This window comes from Triturus cristatus, chromosome 2_2 (assembly GCF_964204655.1).
Source record: "Triturus cristatus chromosome 2_2, aTriCri1.1, whole genome shotgun sequence".
Classification (NCBI taxonomy): Eukaryota; Metazoa; Chordata; class Amphibia; order Caudata; family Salamandridae; genus Triturus; species Triturus cristatus.
In genome coordinates, this window is record NC_140582.1 from 58258512 (window position 1) to 58278728 (window position 20217).

A 20217-nucleotide genomic window follows, 5' to 3' on the forward strand; every position below is an offset into this window, starting at 1 on the left:
ATATATCTTTGGTTATTCTTTCTCCTGTTTTTTGTTCTTTATCACATTTTAAACAATGTTTTCTCTAAGTGCACCAGTATTAATGCTTTTGGGGACGTTAGTCTATCAATCTCTATATGTTACTTGGACACAGGGTTTATTTCTGAGATTTTAAGGAAGGTGACTGTTCTGCACAGAGATTGGTAATTGGGAAGAATCTAGTGTCTTCGTTATGGGTTACATACATCATTAGGAATAAGTTTACTTTGAGTTGTAGGGCTCGCAAAAGTTCTATTGTATATTTTTAGGTGATATTTATATTATATCAAAGGAGTGTTGCCCTACTGAGAGAGGCAGTCTGGCTGAAATGTGCGTAGAGAGGATTCGAGTGAATTCAGAATTCTAGCCACTGGATATTTACTAACTTCAAGCAAATTATCACTATTTGAATATGTGTGATGTTTTTACATTGCTTTGGAATCATATTCAGAAACTGCGTAAAAACGTGCATATTTTTTACTGTCATTTAATGTGTTTACATTAATGTGTACAACTACAGAATTACAAGATATGTAATGAATTGAAATGATCATAATGTAAAGTTCTTTGTATGTATGACTGATATGAGAAGGTGTGGATCAGTGTGGGGGCAAATGAGAGGAGTGAATGTATGGATTTTGTGTTTTAAGTTGATTGTTTATATACATATGTTATGTTGACTTAATTATTGACTAATAAAATATTTTGGTACTTTTCTATATTCATGCAGTTTAGAGCCCTTTCATTATCAATAATTGTTTGTTTAATGCAGACATAGTAGTTTCTTGAGGATTTGCACTATTGTTAGTTCCTTCCCGAGCCTCAGGAACTCTGATTTGTTGCAGGGGGTCCCTTTTGCTATTTGCATTGTGAACTTATTCTGCACACATGTGTTTTAGGTAACCAGACATGAAGTTTGTACCTCTGACACCACCTCCTTAGGAAAACCCACCCTGGTAAAGATACCAATGAGGGCCCTAGCCACTGAAGGAGCAGTGGTAGTTCTAAGGGAAATGTATTCCGGGCACCTGGTAACATGATCCAGTACTACCAATATGTCTGTCCCCAGATGCAGACGGAGAGTCACGGGGACCAACAATGTAAACCCCCTACCATTTCAAAGAAATCCCCAACCACTAGAAATGGAACTAGGGGGGCCTTTGAGTGGCCACCTTTCTTACCACTGGCATGACAGGTGGCACAGGAGTTTCAAAACTCCACCTTCTGGGGCATACCTGGCCAGTAGAAGTTGGTGACTAAATTACTCTAGTTTTTGGCCCATCCAAGATGCACAGCTGGGGGTAGGAGGGGGGAATATGGTTCAGGGCGAGCAGGAACTCTCTATACTGCTGAGGCACTCCCACTCCCCTAGTGGCACCCGGATTGGGGACTCTGTCCTCAGTGTTTGAGGAGTCCCTCTTCCCAATAGGTTCTGTGGGAGCCACTGACATCTCCCTTTTCCTGATCAACAGCTTGCTGTCTCGTGTTTTCAATAGTGGGTTTTCAATAGTGGGACAGGTCCTCTGTCCTTGGCACAGATCTTCACAAGAGAGCCCCCTGAGCCCAGGAGCTTTGCCTTTTAAGGCCCAAGTTCGTGAAGCTCAGTTCCCTCTGGGGCGGACTGGTCTCCTTCCGCGGGACAGGGGACCTGAGCTTGTGTCTTTTCAGAAGCTGGTTTCCCAGTCTTTTTGCCTTTTCTCTTGGAAGGTTTGGCCATTAATCCAGGCTCCATCTCTTATTTTTCACCCTGGGCTTTGCATTGTGGTCTTGTTTATACACACACACACACACACCCATTCAAGTATACCCAGCATAGCTGCATGGGTCTTTCTTTCGACCTCAGCCCATGCTGACATTTGCCAACAGACAAGCTACAGGAATTGCAGAGGATACCGCCACCTTCTTTTGGTCAGTAATCCCTCCTCCTTCTAACAACACAGTTGCCATGGGCTGGACCTTATTGTGGTTGTCAGCACTTATGACTGTGAATGTCTCACCAGCCAGATACTGTCCTGGGGATATTGTTTTCTCAGTCTTCACAGTGCCACTTTCACCTGTATCCCACAGTGCTTAAAACCTGATCCCATTTATATGAGGCTGTTGTCTGTATTTCTCCATGTTAATGTGCCAGACAGCCAGGGCAGCAAATCCACCCCACCCTCTGAGACTAAGGTTCTCTCTGACGTGTTCAGGGCTCACTTGGGATCCCATCTGGAGACTTACCACTGCATTTACTGAAGGTGCACTAGCGGAGTTCTTTTTGTTGGATCAGCTAAGGTCTCCACTTCGATGCCCAGTTGCTTTACAATTATGGCACCAAGCCTTCTGCGGATCCCAGTTCTTACTCTGGTAGCCACCCTTCTTCTGTTTATTGTTTTGGGGCCCACCCTCCTGAACTGGTTTTTAGGAGCCTATTGAAGACGCTTTGCTTTTATCCTTTGACTGATCATCATCTTTCCCTTTGGGTGAGAGGGGAACTTGGCAACCCCTTTCTCTTGGTCACCCTACCATGAGTTGTTTTGGTTACCCTTGTCTTGACCCAGTGGTCTGCTTTGTTCCCCAATCCTTGAGGAGAAAGTATACCTAGGGCTACCAGGTACTGATGTAATTTCTCAGGAACATAATTACTCAACAGATGCACTTTCATAATAAGCTTATGAAGCCCACCATAGTCTTGCACATTGTTCCCTTTTAACCAGCCACCCAATGTCTTCACAGAAAAGTCTACAAAATCTACCCAGGTCTGGCTCTGGGGTTTATGGGTTTCCCTGAGCCTGATCCTGTATTCTTCAGTGGTGAGTCCAAAGCCCTCAATCAGGGTGTCCTTAATGAGGTCATAGGACACCCCATCTGCCTCATTCAGTGTCAAGAGCCTATCCCTACAATTGCCTGAGAACAGCTACCAGAAAAGAGAGGCCCAATACTTCCTGTTGAGCTGCCTCGTTTTATAAGCCCTTTCAAAGGCTTTAAACTATTTGGTGATGATATCACCCTCTGTGTATTTGGGGACAATCCCTTTGGGTATTTTAGGGTTGAAAGCTTCATCCTTCTCCCTATTTGATTTTGCTGCTACCAGAGATGGGTCCTAGGCCCATCTCAACTCTTTCCTTTTTTTATGCCAGGAGTTTAGCCCTTAATGCTATCCTATTGACTAGTTTCTGAAGATCGGTATCTTCACTCTCTATTTCTTCTGGGTTACTACTAATAGTACTCCCAGTGGTGTTGCTTTCTGTAGGATTGCTGCTGGAATCATCATCAACTATATCCACTTCAGCATCCTCTACCCCTTCTCCAAGCGGGGCTTCTACCTCAGACATGGTCCAAGCATTTTTTGCAAGCAACTTCTGCAGATGAGCCATCATGGATTCTAGGCCCCATGGTGAGGTTCCATGCTTGGAAGAGGGTCTTAAGTCTGTCCAACTTAAGGTATTTGTTGGGTCCCTGGTTGAGCTCCTGAGAGGTACCTGGCTCAGACCTGGTTTTAATATACTTGGGACCTTTTTAGAGAACTACAAAAAATGCTACTTTCTAAATGCCTAACTTACTAAAATACTTTTTACATTCTAAGCAGTTTTATTGAGGGACTATATACAAGGATCTATCAGCTAGTTTAAAACAATATAGGACAAATTTGGAATCAGAAAAAAAATAGTTTTAACTAATGACAATTTTGGATTCCTTAGTGAAATCCCTTATTAACCAAGTGGTACAGCAGATGTCAAGTCTTGTATCCCACCGCTGCACCACCAATGTAGGAAGCTGGCTCTTTATATGATATATTAAAATGAGATAAATTGTGCAAATAGTCCAGGGTTCCCCTATGAGGGGGCAGGGGCTTTCTCTAGCAATCCCAAGGTGCTCTTCTAGGGTGTAATGTGGTTGAGCAACCTTAGGCTTTTCTAAGAGAAGTGGTAGACATCTGCAAATACACACACTAGTCAATAAATGATGCACACAACTCGATAAGGAGATCCACATCAATTTATATAAATACAAGGTATCTTTATAGATATTTAGGCACCAGAATCCATTTGTTCAGGTAAGTAAATTTTTTAAGAGAAATACTTTTGTATAGATAAAGTCGACACTGCAATTTTCAGTAGTTGCAATGTTATCCTATGGGAGGAAAAGCAAGTGCAGAATTTAGGTACAGTACATCGACTTACGGGACCAATCTCCTGGACTTAAGGCAAGTGGTGGGCAAGGTCCAAGGCAGCACCTGCAGAACACCCCCAGCGGTACTAGGGCGGACAGTTGCAGCGGTGCAAAACTATGTCGGTGTCCAATGTTGGTCTTTAGAGATCAGTCTTCGCGTAAAGAGGCTGCAGACTTTGACTGGGAGTCCAATCGTGCTAAACCAACGGTGGGGGGGACGGGGGTGCCCAGGCCTCCCGATGCTTGGGGATGTAGGGACACCTTTGGTCCTCTTCTCTATGGTCCAGGGGTGATGAGAACAGAGATGTCTTTAGGTGTCGAGTTTTCTTTACTGGGAAACTGTTGGTAGAGGGGGACTGAATGCAGAGGCTGCAGGTGTAGTCTGAGAGTCCATTAGAGGCGAAACCACAGTGGACTCGGTCTCTGGAGCTCTGGGGAACCACACTGGCACCGTTCGCCCACTTCAACTCGGGCTTGAGACAAGGGTGCAGTGGTGTCATCAGGCCTATTGTTTTTGCGGTCTTGAAGTCTTCTCCTGAGCCTACAGAATGCAGGGAAGCAGGTCCACTACTTAAAGTAAGTTCTTGGTTTCTGGGTGAAGGGCTGGCAGGTCTCCCAGGCTTCGGAGACACAGCAGCTGCAGGACAAGTAGTCCTTTAGCGCAATTGTCGAAATCAACAGGTAGGCCGACAGGGTTAGCACCAGGTCAGTTGCTGGGTCTTCTTACCTTGCTCTGTGTGACTTTTCACCTCCATTTGCTTCTTTCCATGGGCTCCCCTAAATACTGAATTTAGGAGAGTCACTACACCCCATATATGGCCACTTTCTGTTGGAAGGTTGCATAATCCTGTCCCAGAGTTCTACATTTGCCGACACCAAGAAGGCCACTTCTGAAAAGTCGTGCCCACATCAGGACCTGGCCTGGCAGTCCAGTTCGGGCTGGACTGTTCCCATTGGGAGCAGAGTCAAGACTGATTTGCAAATGGCTGGGTTCAAACTGGAATGGCATGGGAAGCAAAAAAATATGTATTTAGGCCCAGATCTCTGTACTGGGGTGAATGTATGACATTGTTCTGCATTCTGTCCATCAATTGTTCTTTTTGTACATCAGCTTAGATCACCTTTGAGGTAGTACTAGCCTGGGGGTGGGCACGTCTACCTGACTAGCTAATTTTCAACCTGTCTAGGTGCCAAAAGGATCTAGACAATGGGAGCCGGGAGGTGAAGGGAGTAGATTTTGCATTGCAGAGGCGGTAGCTTCTTTGAATCTTGCCTACCTGGGAATGCTAATCAGCAGGCCATCCTGTGGGAGGGGGGTGTCACACCCTTTTCCTGAGCAGGCTTTGTTTCTGACCTCCTGAGAGCAAAGACTCTCACCCTTTGGTTTCAGACACACTTCTCTGGTGGCTGGCAGAAATCAGTCAGTCAACACACCAGAGGTTGGTAAGTTTTCAGGGGGTACCTCTAGTGTGCTCTCTGGGGGCATGTATTAATAAACCAAACACTGGAATCAGTGTGGTTTTATTAATACAAGCTGTTTGATACCAAACATCCCTATTTTCAGTGAAGTCATCCTGTAGCTGGGGAACTCGTTTTCTCCAGTTCCCAGCACATGTTCTAAAATGACTTCCCAGTTCGCTTGCATTGGCTGTAATGGAACTGACCAGCACAGGGGCGTATCTGCTCAGACAGGTGTGCCCTCACATTTAATATAAAGCACCCTTTCTTAGGGCTGGAAGGCCTGCTGTAGGGTTGACTTACAAATACTGTATGCTGTGTTGGGGAACATGGCACACAGGGATGTGTATCATGTCATGTTTTCACTTTTGTCTGCACCAAAACACGCAGCCTCCAATGGCAGTCTTGTATGGGTCTGGTGAGGGGTCCCTTCGGGTGGCACACTTTGTGCTGCAGCCCTTATGGGCCCTCTCTAGTACCTCAGCCCCTAGGTACCAGGGGTATCATTTACTAGGGACTTACAGGGGGTGCTAAAGGTATTGCCAACTGGGGAAACAATTGTACCATTTTAGGAAAGAGATCTGGCACTGGGGACCAGGTTAGCAGGAACCCAGTGCACTTCCAGTCTAAATCGCATCAAATACCAGGCAAAAAGTGGGGGTGACCATGTCAAAAAAGCACTTTTCAACAGCATACCTTTTGGATTTCACATCATTTTGATTTTTTTTTTTTTTTTTTTCTGTAACCAGAATTTCTCCCCTGTGAATGGCATCACCCCTTTACGTTTTTTTATTCTTCAAGGAGCCTGTAAGCATATGTAATGTACATGACAGGTGTACAAATGAGGCAGTATGTCATTAATTCAAGAAAAGAAAATGAGATGTTGAACACTTAATGATGTATCTCTGTCTGTCTTCCAAGACAAATATGGTAAAGTACAAATTCTTTCAATGAAATATCGTTTGCAGCACTTACAGGCCGTGACCCAAAGCCAGGAGGAGTGTTTTGTATTTTTCCTTTGTATTTTTAATTTCAAAAACGATGTTTGATTCCTGCAGTGACTTCATAGCACAGAAGTTGTGAGCTACAGTAATCCTTTTTTAAATTGGTAAGAAAGTTGATCTGCACGATGTTTAACTTGACAATAGAAAACCATTTGAAAGCATGCATACAATTAAGAATAGTACCCATTGCATAATTAGGAAAACGGTGGATGCCACTTTCATTCGTTTTTTGTGTTCCTTTACTCCATCACCTAGAGGCCAGGATTGCACAGTATAATTTTTTCGCAAGGAATACCTTTTGGAGATGGTTTTTATAGAGATTAAAGTTGAAGCAAATGATTTGTTCAGGTTGTAATTATCTTTTTCTACAGATTATATCCGAAGATATCAGTGAGTTGCAGAAAAACCAGGCTACAACAATGGCAAAAATTGCGCAGTATAAAAGGAAACTGATGGACCTTTCACATAGAGCACTTCTGGTAAGAACAGAAATTGTGTCTATATTTAAGTTTGCTTTGCATGTTAATCTTTGTGACTAAATTTTTATGTCGAATGGAATATGTTAAAGTATTAAACTGTTTCTTTGTAGCACTTTTGGACGTTGACTTTTGATTTACAAATGTTGTCATTCCATCCCTGACTCCATGTAAAATGTACCTCATAAGAACTTTAAGAAGTCTGGTTACTTTAATGTTTGTTTGACCATTTATTTTTCATCATTTGCAGGTTTTGATTAAACAAGAGATTCAAAGAAAAAGCGGTTATGCCATTCAGGCTGATGAGGAACAGCTTCGAGTGCAATTGGACACAATTCAGTGTGAACTCAATGCACCTACTCAGTTTAAGGTGAGACATTGACTGGTGTGAGAAATTGAATTGCTGGTTTACTGGGGTGTGAGCCTCGGTCAAGGAGCAACCACAATCATTGTCAGGGTAAGGCTCAAGCCAATCCCAAATTAACCTTTCCCCGGTAGCTTGGCACGGAGCAGTCAAGCTTATCTTTTAGTCAATCTGTAAAGTATTTGGGAAACAGTTCAAATAGTAATAAAGTGAAAAACACACCATGTTGGAAAAATAGAGCAGAATTACATAAATAAAACAAGACCAAAATGACAATAATCCAACTAGTTGAACCGGAGTTATGAAGTTTTAAAGATTTAAGTGTAAAAGAGCACCAGAAAGCGCCAATCGCTGCTATCTTGTGAAGCTGGATCAGGTTAAAGTAATACTTTAAGGCTGACCGTGATGGGGCGCAAGTTGGCTACAGTCACCAGGTTAGGCTTACTGAAGTTACCTTCTCAAATCTATGCCAAGAGTCCTGTTTGTGAAGGAGAGGGCTGCAGGGAGCGCATCACAGGAGGATCCCAGTGGTGTGTGAAGATCCTGCAGTCGTCGTGGGCGTGTGTCACTGGAATTTTGAGTTGGCGGTCCCAACTAGCAGTCGATGCTGGAGCACAAAGAGGTGGCTGCCGGAGCTTCATGCTGAATCGCTGTGCAAGTGCTGAGGTCTTTGTGCACATGGGCCCGTTTGTGGTTGCAAAGACCTCTAAAATATAAATATACAGCTCTCTGAGCCACACCAAGGGTCTAGGAACTGAGCGGCACACTTGGGGGTCAGGAGCTCACTTAAGCTGGGTACAGGTGCTGGTACAGGATGTTATGGGACCTTTTATGTCATTGAGGCTCAGATCTGGAGGCCAGCAGATTATCCCTTGTAATCACTCTAGTGTCCTGGGTTCAGGGGTGATGTTGCAGGTCCAGTTCTTATCTCACCCAGGCAAGAGAGCAACAGGGCAGCACACCAGGGCAGCAGTTCCTTAGGTGCAGCAGTCCGGCATGGTGGCAGTCCTTTCAGCACCACAACAGTCCTTCTTCCTGACAGAGTGGCCTCAGGTCTAGAAGTGTACTGAAGAGTTGATGTCTGAGGTCCTATATTTATACCCATTTGTGCCTTTGAAGTGGGAAGAAGCTTCTAGAGGCATGCTTTTAAAGTGCACAGGCACCCTGGCCTCTGTCCAGACTAACTAGAGGGGATATGCAGCCCTTGTGTGGAAACAGGACACAACCTATTCAAGCTCCCCAGTGTGTGTGTAGCTGTCTAGGAGGAACACACAAAGCCTACCTGTGAGCTTCCCCCAGACATGTGCCCCAGACAAAGGTTGCAGGGACCAAATGGATAAGGCAAAAAATGCCAACTTTCTAAAAAATGGCATTTTCAAAGTTGTAATTCTAAATTCGACTTCATCATAAGCTAGTATTTTAAATTGCAGTTCCAGATTCCCCAAACATTAACTGGCCATCTGTTCCCATTTGGAAATTTTACTTATAAAATGTAATAAGCTCACTCCAATGTTATCCTATGGAGAGTTAGGCCTTGCAGTAGTGAAAAAATGTGAGTCTTTCTCTACCAGGACATTTCCTACTTTTTAAATGCATTGCACCCTGCCTGCCCTCTGGGCTGTCCAGGGCCTACCCTAAGGGTGATTTCTATGTATTAAAAAGGAAGGATTGGCCCTGACAAAGGGTTTATTTTGGCTGGTTGAAATGGCAGTTTGCACACAAAGTCTGCAGTAGCAGTCCCGAGACATGTTTACAGTGCTCCTTAAGTGGGTGGCACAATCAGTGCTGCAGGCTTACTAGTGGCATTTAATTTACAGTCCCTGGACACCAGTAGTGCCCCTTTACTAGGTACTTGCAAGTAAATTAAATATGCAAATTCGGTATAAGCCAATCTAACCTGTTTTAAGGAGAGAGCACAAACACTTTAACAGTGGTTATCAGTGTTAAAGTGTGCAGCATACTAAGCCTGCAAAAACAAGAGGTCTGAAGGCAAAACGTTAGGTGGAAAGCCGCGCCAAGAATGCCATGTCTAACAACCGGGATTCTGATTTATCCAAAATGTGCTAGATCTTGAGGAGCATTTGTGCAGATCTTAATGAAATTGAAAAAGTGTTTTTTGCTGAATTAATGGCTTTGTCCGTAAAATTCTCTTCCATTGGTGGTTGTTCATACACATCCCCAAGCTGTCAGAACCTGGGCTTTTATTGCAGTTATCTCCCCACTTTTTGGCTACTAGATGCTGATTTTCGACTCTGACAGTGCACTTAGGCCTGATAACCAGACCTCAGTGTCCAGTGCCAGTGTTCCTTCTCCAAATCAAGATGTTGTCTAATTGTGCTACAATTAGCAAAGGACTTTAATACCACTGTAATCCCTAGTAAATGGTACCCCAGGTACTTTGGGCATGAGTGCTAAACAGGGTCCCAAAGGACTGCATCATATCTTATGCCACCCTTAGGGACCCACACACAAATTTCATACAGACTGCTATTGACATGACAAGCCTTTGAGCCCTAAGGAAAGGTGCATTATATTTTATGCATGAGCAGATATGCACCTGTGATGTCTAGTTCTATTCCTAGACATTAGAAGTTAGCAGGGAAGCCATCTTAAAGTATGCACTGAGCACTGGTCAACACAGGTTTCCCAGCAACATAATGGCTTGACTGAAACCTATGGTGTTCGATATCTAACACCTTGTATTAATAAACCCACACTGATTTTACAAGAATTACAGTATACGGTCTCATTCGACCTCTATTGCTTCCTATGGGGTCATGATTAGCTTTCAAAGTTGTCCATTTTACGAACAAATCTGAGATGAGACCATGATTCCTTCATCAATTACGTTTATTTATTTCGTGATTGTTATCAATTGGTCTTATCTTGATTTTTAATTTCTTTATATATTTTGTGCGCAATAGAAAAAGTGAATACAAACAATATATACTGTGCTGTACAATTCTATTTGCGTTACTATACAATGTAGTACAACCAATGATATTTCATTTCATATATAAAAACCTACTTCTCAATCATTGAGACACAAGGAACCATTTCCAAATATATATGCAATTTAGACAAATTTACACCCCCACTCTTAACTGAACCACTCCATCATACTCACATCCATTCCACCAAGGTGGGCTACCTGATGTGGATCCAAAATTTAAGTTTGACATCTTGGTGATAGCAGAATTAGGAACTCTGGGGCAGGGTTTTGCCCACTTCCCACAGAAAGTGGTCATATAAGGGGCGCAGTGACCCCAGGGGTAATTAGCCCATTGGCTACTACTATAAACTCCCCTAAATCTAGTATTTACCGGGTGCCCCTGCCATCAGGAAATCAGATTCCGGCCAACCTAAAAAGGACACGGAAGAGCCACAAGAAGCAAGAACTGTGGAGAAGTAACTGACTTGGCGCCAACCCTGTCGGCCTGTCTGCTGTTCCCACCAGATTGAGCTAAAGTTGTCTCTTCCTGTAGCTGCTGTGCCTCCAACAGCCTAGGAAGACTGCCTGCCTTCACCAGAGACCTAGGAACTCCTGTGGAGTAGCAGAGTTTCTCTCCTGCAGGCACTCCAAAAGAAGTGTTTGGGCTCTGGACCACTGCAAACCCAACACTGGATAGCACCACTGTACCCATGCCCCCTAGTCTGAGTTGAAGTGGGACGATGGTGCCAGCGTGGTCCCCCGACCCTCCACAGACTAAGCCCATCTTCAGTTTGCCCACAGTGGACCCACTGATGCTGCCTCTTTGTGCAGGCCCCATCTATCGACAGTGTCTCTGGTGATGAAAACCTGACGCCTCAGAACACCTCTGCAGCCGACCGCCCTGGTTCAAGAAAAGTACCAAAGGTTTCCCCACTTTCCCAAGCACTGTGATACCTGAGCCCTCTTGTTGGTTCAGCCCGACCGGTCTCCCAGCCACAGCATGTAGCCTTTTTTTAACTGCACCGTTCCCCATTGAGGTGAAAGGGACACCCAACGTTGTTACACGCATCTGCACACAGACGCTCCAGAGCCTCCCCATGTGATCTGTTGGTGTGGCCTTGGACCTAGCCCTATACTCCCCTTAAGTCCAGCAGATTGGTCCTGTAAGTCGATTTGAAGTGCCCGAATACAGTACATGTTTTCCCCCATAGGATAATATTGGGCACCTGAAGCTGAAAAGCACCTCTACACCCGGCTGCCTCTGGCCTCCCAAGGTGACCTGTTGGTGCTGCCTTGGACCTTGCCCCCATACTACCTTAAGTTCACGAGGTTGGTCCCATAAGTCTCTGTGAAGTGCCTGTGTGCAGTTTATGTCTTTCCTCCATAGGATAACATTGCTGCTTCAGAAATTGCACTGTCCATTTTTAAAAGCAGTAAAAATTCATAACTCGAAAGTACTTGCCTGATTCCTATGCTCTTGGTATCTAAATTCCTATAAAAGTATGTGTTATTTTTATAAATTGTTGGCAGATTTCTTTGTGGTCTCACTGCCTTTGTGCAATAAATGCTTAGCACTACCCTCTGATATGCCTAACTTCTCACTCACACAACCTCAAAAGAGAGCATTTGGCTTTACACAGTGTACCTCTTTTTGTTCCACCATATAAAGAGCTTGTTTCCTACACAAGCCGTCAAAGGTCAAATCATTTTGTGTTTGCCATATTGCCAACTGTACGAATACTATGGTTGCAAAATGTCGTTTTCTTTTAAGTCACAGCATTATGATGTAAATTCAAAATAAAATCACAAAGTTTGGGAGGGCTCCTCACCTTGCATCTTGACCTGGCCAAATTATTTTGGTTTTACATTAAGTCCAGCCTTTCCTTAGAAGCAAAACAAATTGGTGTTTGAAGTCAGTCTTCAGTGGAAAATCTAGCCGATCCTCCCACAAAACAACTTCTGATATCAATAAGGAAAAGTGTTGTGTAAACAGTCTTCCCAAAAACCGCACTGCTTCATCTAAATACAATGTAATATCCAAAAGCCTGCTTGATCACTAGCCAGGTGAAAATCTAATCACATTGTCCCCGCTTAAAATTATCTACATCGTTTCCCACATCTGGTCACCTACACTTTAAATGGTGCTCTAGCTTGCAAGGCTGTCCATGGAAATAACCAATCTACTACTTGGTAAATAACTCCACACATAACGGGCAACTATATAGACCTATACCGCTATATGTCTGCATCAAAAAACTGGCTTGCTTTTCACAATCTCCCATGTTACGCAAAAATCCCAGCCCACCATTCAGATTTCCTCAATCCTTGAAGGGCTTTTTAAATCAAGGCAAGACTCTCCTCTTCATCCTCTTCCTCTCACTTGTAAACTAAAGACCTTTCCCTCCACACCCCTTGCATCCCTCTGCTGACATTCAATGTTGTTTACTCCTTTTGCATTTTAAACGTCCCCATGTGTTTTTTTAATCCCGATTGCAAGATCTGTATTCCTGTTACTATGCACAGCTGTTCTACGCAACTCACGGGGGCAAAGTTCATGGCATGCAACTACCCTAAATAAAATATACATGTTAACAGTCATGCTGGATAGGCTATCATCAGATGAATAGCGTGTATACATTTTACTGGGACGTTTTCAGGTGTTTTATCGTACTTCTCATTGCAGACTTTTATTCGGTCATCACTTTTATAGAACCTAATCACCTGCCTTTTTTACAGGGCAGACTTAATGAGCTGATGTCACAGATCAGAATGCAGAACCACTTTGGAGCGGTGAGATCAGAAGAGCGGTACTATGTTGATGCAGATCTCTTGAGGGAAATAAAGCAGGTAAAAGATATATTCTATTGTTTATTTGGGACAATGTAGCATAATGTGGAAATCGCATTGGAATGGACTGTATATTTAGTGACGGTTTTTGGGCTTCAACCCCAGCTTTCGCAAATTCATTGTGTATTAAAGTGGGCAGCAAGCAGTGCTGGCCGGTACGGTACGGGGTGTGTGGGGGGGGGGGGTGGTTGGGAATCAATAAAATTAAAATTCACGTACCTGATTGCCGCGTCTCTCCCATGTCGTCTCTCCTCCGCTCCTCAACCAGGAAGCACCCAGACTCCCTAAGCCAATCACAATGTTGCATTCCGAACTCCGGCGCTCAGACTGGGCATGGGAACCTGGGCATGTTCTCCTCCAGACTGTAATGCAGCCTGGGTGGAGAACATGCAAAGTGCACATGACGGTTTGGCCAGGCCAAGACGGCCGGCCAAACCATCATGCTGCACTTTAGAGTGCAGCAACCACTCCTTCTCCCGGACATCACGGGAGCCAAGCCCTACCTGCCCTAACCTAGCGATACTAAAAATAAAATGATAATAACTTTAATTTATTATTATTTTATCTTTTCTTTTACTCTGCTCTGCGAGCAATGGGGCGATGTGCCTCTGCCTTAGCGGAGGAGCCGCCACTGGCAGCAAGGCTACAGGGATATTCCTTTACAAGGTTGAGCCATAGTTCCCTTAAAAAGCTCTGACTACTTCAATCCATTTGCATCAAGAAAACAAAAAGCTGCTACCTTTTTTTCTGAATTAAGGACATTTTCCCTAGTGCCCATTTGCCATATTTCATAATTTCCAACAGTATACTACTCTAGCCAAAGAGGGACTGGTGCTCCAGCCCAGCCAAGAATAAGAACAGCGAGGTGAAACCAGATTAGCGGGACATGGAGTGCAATAGGTTTCAGAGGGTGAGATGTGGAGCTTGGGGAACACTGAAAAGAGATGAGAAAGAGATAGATAGAAAGTGTGAGATTGTTGAACAGTCTGAAAAAGGTTGGGAGATGACAGAGTAAAAGTGTGAGAGGAAAAAATAGGGGGCATAGGTGAGAGAGTAAGCGATGAGTCCAAAGAAAGAAGGGGGTTAAGAATTTTGGAAAGATATGAGATAATCCTTTGAAGAGAAAGCAAGAGGGAGAAGTGGACAAAGATAGATAGTTGGGTGAGTGTTGGTGTAAGCGAGACTGAATGAAAAAGAATAAGAACGTGCGGGAAATTGCATTAGAGCATGAGGGGTTCAGAGACTTGGTAAGGAGAGTGAGCGAAACAAGGCATGAAGGAAAGGAAGGAAGGAAAGCCTGATGTGGGAAAGGGACGACTAATGAGATGGCTGATGGTAAATAGACTGAATAATTAGAAAAATAAGAGACAACTGAGTTGGGGAGGGCAATCGGAAGGTGAAAAGGTTGACGGATAGGGTGATGGTGATAGTAAACAAGTGAAGCTGATGCAGAGGAGTAGACTGACTTGAAGGTGGGAAAACTCACCAGGAGGGAATGTGATGGAATGGTGATAGGTTTCATGGGCTACTATTTCACAATCACCACCAAAGCAGCATGTCAAACAGAAATGGCTCTACAACGAGAGGTGGGTCTACAACAAATAAATCCACCTTCATGAGGAAGGCACAGAAATGCACGACAGGAAGTTATAAGCAATAACATTGGCATAGATATTAGCGTCAAAGTTGATAACTGAGAGGAAACAATAAAATGGACATGTTTGTCATGCTTAAGTAAGAGTGAAATAAACGCTTCTCTAGCACTGGATTTTTCATAGATTCGCATGCTTGAATCATTTCCCGTAATTGAGGCGGAAGCCCCCTTGTTACTTTACTACACCAGTACAAAGTGCAATGTGCAATATGCCTGAAAGGTCTTAAAGCACTGCCTCTTTAGTAGCACACTGACATTAAAGGGAAACCAGCATTGGCATAGCCAATCGGTCTCATCTTTGGGACCTTATAAGTTATCCAGCACAATATCCTTGGTTCAACAACATCAAGTGTTGCATGGCTAAACACTTATAAGGTCCCAAAGGCGAGACCTATTGGCTATGCCAATGCTTGTTATTGTGGCAGGTACACCTCGAATGCGAGGTTCTGTACAGTATCGTGCTTAGGGTCCTTCTGAAAGAGGATTCAGATACCTAAGGTGGTGCCATGTGGGCCTGGAAGTAGGAAAATGTAGTTGGTTCAGAGCACTAAACAGCTCGTTTTCACATAGTTACACCTTTACATTGCACACAAACATAAAAACAAGTCTATTTAATGGAGCCTTCCCGCCCCTTCCGTACCCTCATTCCCGCTCTCCCCAAGAAGATCAGGGCCTCTCGGTGATCATCCTGTCAGATACACTCCGACCTCATCCAAAAGAAGTAACTATACATTAACCGAAAATTGCCCCGTTCCCTACAGTTAGCGCTACGAAGCGGCAAAACGTCAAAAGACAGCACTTTACAAAAACCTAAATAAAAATGTGTTGATATAGGGGGTTTCGGTTTCCCAGATCAGTTTAGTTGCTTTACACCAAACTTTACAACCCACCTCAAGGTAATGACTTCCGTTTGTGAACCTGTAAAGGGTGGAAACGAATATACATTTGAAAGCCGCCGCTGCCTCGATTCAGCATTTATTGATGGCGTTTAACATAGTTCGGGTCTCTTCTAAAGAAGTATGCGTGATTTGCAGACACCAAGCATGTTACTCACATTCAGGTTAAGCAAAAACTAACTTGGACATAAACCTAGTTATTCGATTTGCCTAACCAATAAATTAGTACATCAGACACATCCGAAAATACAAATATAGAATGCATTTTCCACCATTGAAACCGTCTCTTATTTTGCAGTTGTATTCAAATGTTTAAGTGCACGATCAAACAAGTTTCCTGCAGTGCTATTATTCTTAAGGTAGCAGTGACATCCAGTGGATAAAAGGGGTCGTTGCAAGCCTATTTATTTGAGCAGAGCTTGAATTTGTAAAAACTAAAATTATTTCAGGATAATGGCGAAATTGTATCTTAATCGAATCTGTAGTATTTTGCCTGTGGAACTTTTAAGGAGCCACTTTTGTTTCTATGTCGTTAGTGCGCTTCGATAGAGCAGAAAGTGAAAAAAGCTGTCCGAAGAACTCTGCTGCCAGAGGCAAAATGCAGAAAGTACCCGATGCTCCATGGAACAAGGAGGCACGTCTGGCTTAATGAGCCATGACGAGAGAGGAAAGCCAGATGGCGCCTTTGCGCGTAACCGCAAGCTTTAGGCCACAAGCAAAAGCGTGTGGTCGGATTTTTAAAGCCCACTTACTAAAAGTCTCGCCAGACCAGCGCATGCGCTGGCTCAGGCGAGACCTAAAAAACGAACTTCAACCAATGATTAGTAACCTGAGCCTCACCTGCGATCTCTGTGTCATTTGTATGTGTTTGTATTGAACTTTTTTTGTTTTATTAACATTTAAGGCTTGGGGCTAACCTATATTGCAATAATTAGCAAAGTGGAAAATGTCCACAAACCATGTTTTTGTGGTCCATGGAGTGAAAACGATCACAATTTTTATACGAAGACGTTTTCAGACCCACACGCACAGGTCTGCAGACCCTAAATCCATCTCTAGTGTATTTTTTGTGGGAATGCATATATCATTCACCCCTCTTGGCCGGATCTTCATACTGCTTGAGGCAGGCATTGTGTGGCAGTCACTACAGTGCCCCAGCCTTTGTCTCTGCCCTTTCTTGCAGCTACGTCAGAAAATCTGAGTTAACTGCAGGTGAGATCAAACAAAATTCCTCTGGTACTGTTTGATCCCTTAACTTATGCGCAATAAATAGGCCTTGAAGTAGGTGGTTCAAGGTGCTGCCAAATTCAGTGCAGATTACTCAAAATGATCAAAAGCCATAAGGGAAAACAAGAATCGGCAGTTCTTATCTACTCATTGTTTCACCCATAATTTAAGAGCAACTTCCTATGTAATTTGTATGCTTCTTGTTTTTATCTTTACCACTGTCCAATCTCCTCATTTTGTTTGTGACTTGTTCAGCTAACGGAAACCTTGTGGAATAATAGTGTTCAAAGTAAGTCTAGGCAGGCCATGTTCATGACAGAACTGTAAGATGCATGCTTTCCTTTTAAATTAACCAATGGGATTTTATCCTGTCTTAACTTTTCTGAAAATGTAGCATAAGTTCCAAAGGGTCAGGTACATGTGAGACACCACTGACCTAGAGCAACAAGAGGCAACATAATAGCGCATTGAAGTACTTTTGATTCGGGATTACAAATGTAATTGGATTAGGCTGCACAAGGTTGCATACCCTGTCCAGACATGTTTCAAATGTAAAATAAAATCTGAACACTCTGCTTTTCTTAATTAGTAACCCAAATGTTTTGTTTTGTATTTCTGAATGCCTATTTTTACAGGGAAACTCTAAAACTGACAGATTTGTTTAAATGAATGATTATTGAAGTGAAACACTAATGCAGACTTGTGCCTAAGGCACCAAGCCCCTTTGATTGACAACCACATTACACGTAATATACGCTTCCACCTGTAAATGCCTGCCTGTTCGTATCAATAATTCTTTTTTTTTTTTTTTTTTAGCATTTAAAACATCAACAAGAAGGTCTTAGTCATCTGATTGGCATAATAAAAGAAGATCTTGAGGACATCAAGCTTGCAGAACAGGGACTCAATGAGACTGTCCACATAAGAGGAGGGATCTTCAGTTGACGCATCACAATCATCCCTCTGGGTTTCTGCATGAGTGAACGCCTGCAGGCACCACTTTAAGATGAAGTAGTTGTGCCTCTTAATGAATTTGAAGAAATTGGAAATAGATTCAGTGTTCGTTTTTTTTCCTTCTTATATTAAAGCATCAAGCCCAGTACCATAGGTCTGACTTCAGAACCCGGGAGAGCTATAAGCATAAACATGCACAATGGGGGCAAGAAAAAAAAAGACACTGAAATACATTCCAACTTGGTCTTTCTAAAGGTATAGTAGCATCTCTTGGTGCGAAGCTGAGGTGCAACAGAAAATCTAATAGTGTTGTCTGCTGTGTATCCGGTGTATAATTTTATACAAGCAGTATAAATTATCAGGGTGGTAATAGAAGTGTTTTTAAAACTACTTTGCGGAAGGCCAATATTCTCTACAGGTTTGGCCCCATCACCTCCAAGGACAAAACAGTTACTTGAAGGAGCCCTAGAGCAGTGAATATGCTATCATTCTGGCTAATGTGCTCCTGAATTTTGTCCTTTACTCGTTTGTGAAAAACATAGTTTGGAATTTTTGGATATATGTTTTCTAAAAGGATTTATTGACTTTGGTATTATGATTTTTCCTAACAGTTGTTGAGAACCTGGCTGCTTAAGTCAAGACATTTTAACTGTGCAGAAGTTTACAATGTAGCTTCAGTGTTCTGTTGTATCAATCAGCGATACATGGTCCAGGGATGTAATTGTGCATTTGACAATGGGGCTGCAACTACTGAGCGGCATTTTGAATTTAGTTTATAATTTGGTACTACGTCTGACCAGCACAGACACTCTGGGCCTCTACACAGATGCATACCAAATGTAAAATATATTTCCAAAAGATCTTTTTTCATTTTGTTTTGTAAAATGAAAATGTCTTTTAATAAAACATTTTTTCAGTGCAAGATCATAGTGTTTATTGGCTCTCTGGATACTAGAGGAATTTCAGTGTTCTCAGGTTGTGTAACATTGTTTCATACCATTCTCTTAGTTTAGGAACGATAACCCTAAACACTTAATTTCTTTTCCCTCCTATCCTACAATTTCCAGAGCAATATTATGTCACATCAATGTTTACGTTCAAAAGGGACAGCTCTTCACCAGTATTATCTTTTCATATATTTTGATGGTCTTATGGGGTATTTCACAGCCAAGACTTGTATGTATATACCTGAATAAAGAGTTTTCACCTTTGTTTACTAAAAATGTAATCACTATGCATTACCCAAGAATTTGGAGTTAATGGGTTCTTAAGTTTGAGCCTAATATTGATTATTTTACTTTCCTGGCACTCTTAGCTCTTAAGGTAGTGGTCTGTCACCATTTGATCTGACTATTGCTTTTGTAGCACTCTGGTATGTCATACCCCATTACATGCTTTATTTTCATATTAATCTGAAACATTGTTGCCTCAACCTGGAATTTCCCCTGTCATAGAGGTTTGAGACAAATCCTTTGTGTACAGTAGTAATTATTCTTCCTCACATCCCCAACCCCTGTGACCATCTCCCACCACCCTACCTCCTTCTCGAACAACCTCCTACTTTCCCTCCTCACATAACTCTTACTGCCCCAAACTGAGATCATTTTAGGACATGATGAGATCAGACCTTTTCATCTCCTTATGCTATCTGGACCCTGATCCTTCCTGTCCAATTTGATACAGATGAAAACATTATGTTCGAGGCATATGAGCTGCAGATTACACACTTGTGCATAGATCGCCATCTGGTGTTGGGCCCGGATGTTTGCAGTTGTTTTTCCTCTTGGAAAGTCTTTGAAAGTCACGAGGTCGATGACTCCTCCTTTGGATCGTATTGCGCATGGGCTTCGGCTCCATCCTCAGATTGTTTTTTTCCGCCATTGGGCTCGGATGTGATCTTCGCGCTCCGGTTCCGAACAGTTTCCAGTTCGACGATCGACGCGCAATCCTCACCCCAACTCGCGGTATTGTTTTAGATTGCGATCTCCCCACTCGACGTGCCTCTCATCGCCAACAACCTTCGATTCCGGTAGTCGGCGACGGCCTTCGGGCCTACCCAAGCTCCGGTCCTGGCTAATGGAAAGGACTCCCTTCAAGAAGTGCCCTCGATGTGGGTCCAAGTTTCCCCACACCGATCTCCACGAAGTATGAAATCTCTGCCTCTCCCCTGAACACGAGGCTCGAGATTGTCCGGCGTGTAAGTCCTTCCGGTCCAAGAAAACCATTCGAGAC

General features: G+C 43.2%; 1 protein-coding gene across 2 annotated transcripts in view; it reads left to right on the forward strand.

Moving 5' to 3' along the window:
• The window catches only part of NUP54 (nucleoporin 54), a 381989-nt gene extending 363082 nt beyond the window's left edge, over positions 1-18907 (forward strand). For both annotated transcript variants that reach the window (XM_085640977.1, XM_085640976.1), the window contains exons 10-13: positions 7007-7114; positions 7362-7481; positions 13144-13254; positions 17848-18907. In XM_085640977.1, coding sequence (XP_085497103.1) covers positions 7007-7114; positions 7362-7481; positions 13144-13254; positions 17848-17976 — 468 coding nt within the window. In that variant the 3' untranslated portion in view covers positions 17977-18907. The remainder of the gene's footprint in view (positions 1-7006; positions 7115-7361; positions 7482-13143; positions 13255-17847) is intronic.
• Positions 18908-20217: the final 1310 nt, after the last annotated feature.